Source organism: Morus notabilis, unplaced genomic scaffold (assembly GCF_000414095.1).
Source record: "Morus notabilis unplaced genomic scaffold, ASM41409v2 Scaffold1315, whole genome shotgun sequence".
Classification (NCBI taxonomy): domain Eukaryota; kingdom Viridiplantae; phylum Streptophyta; class Magnoliopsida; order Rosales; family Moraceae; genus Morus; species Morus notabilis.
Window position 1 is genome coordinate 478,918 of NW_010361046.1, and position 1,531 is coordinate 480,448.

Below are 1,531 nucleotides of genomic sequence, written 5' to 3' on the forward strand. Positions count from 1 at the left end.
AATATTATAATTATATATAATATAATATAATATAGTTGTAATATTTAATTTTATTATAAATATTGTTATTTCTTATATAATATTATAATATGTTTTATAATATTACAATTGTCACGCCCGAAGCTGGGGTCGGTGACGTGAAAGCTCGATTAAGAGTTAAGCATTTAATAATTAAAATCAATAATGAAATATTAAAGAAATCTCCAAACGAGCCCCACTATTTTACCGAAAATAAATTACAAGAACATCTCAAGAGGCTAAAACTCCCGCCTCTCACATCGTTCAGGACTTCACCCACAGGATCTACTCACAGGATCTTCATTATTGTATATACATAAACATGCAAATAACATTACAGACATCAACCAAAGTCTAGAAATCCAAATACCAGAGTTTACAGAATTTACAAATTCTTACATTCGTACACCAGGAGGATGAACACAATCCTCTCTTAATCGGGTGGTAGCAACTCAGCTACTCCGCACTGCTCTTAGAGTCGCCTGAGAGGGGTTTAACATTTATAAAACAATAAAACGTGAGCGAAAGGCCCAGTAGGATATGTTTTAAAATAACTTTATAAATAAATAAACAAATGGGTAAGCAAGTAAATAAATAAATAAATAAGACATTCAGTTCCAACACAACAGCCGGAACCTCACATCATTTTTCTGAAAGGAATATAACCAAAAATCTTCATATTACAGGCATCAGTAAGTAATTTATACTATGATAAATTACTTACACAACCACGTGCACAAGCCTAATCACCCCCGGGCCGGGTTTCGGGTTCTGCCCCCAAGGATGCACTCTCCACATCCTATCTAGGCCATCAGCCGGTTTACCGATTCACGAGATCTCTTGTCTTAAAAAATCATTCATTAAACTTTATGAAACAGTTCATTATAATTCCAATAGTTAAAATCAAGCTATTGTTTTTAAACATACTTTTCTTTCGCAAACATACCCTTTCTTTAAAACATTTGCAATGCCAAAACTCTTGAAAATAGGCTCACAATGAAAGGGGTAAGGAATCCTACCTCGCAAATATCAAACCTATGGCTAGCGTTACTCTATTCCGGCTTTCGCTTCCTCAAGCCCCTCAATCCGAGTCCTCAGCTAGCACTGATACAAAACAACACTTTAGGATCCAATTCTCATTCCTAAAGTAATTTCAATCGCAATTATACCATTTGATTTCCTATTAGTACATAATTCAATTACCGGTTTCACAAACCATTTCATGTTTCAAATCATCATTCCAAGCGTTTCCAATCTCAAAACATGGATTAAAGAAGCTAAACCATTCACTCTAGGTCCCCAAATAAAGCTACTTTGGGTCCTCTTTGAAAACTGAGGTCAAAACAGGGTTTTTCAACAAAACAGGGTCAAACCCCGTGTACATCGGTCAATCGGTGACAGAGCAGTGCAACACCACCGGTCGACCGGTGGTGTGCAATTCGGTCAACCGCATAGGTCGACCGGTGGACTCAGTGTAGTCCAGTCGACCGCATAGGTCGACCGGTCGGTGTAC

General features: G+C 37.1%; 1 protein-coding gene across 1 annotated transcript in view; it reads left to right on the plus strand.

Annotated features, from left to right (window-relative positions):
- The window catches only part of LOC112091615 (pectinesterase 3), a 10,325-nt gene extending 9,607 nt beyond the window's left edge, over positions 1-718 (plus strand). The window contains exon 2 of the mRNA XM_024165695.1: positions 705-718. Within this exon, the coding sequence (XP_024021463.1) occupies positions 705-718 (14 nt within the window). The remainder of the gene's footprint in view (positions 1-704) is intronic.
- The last annotated feature ends 813 nt before the right edge of the window (positions 719-1,531 follow it).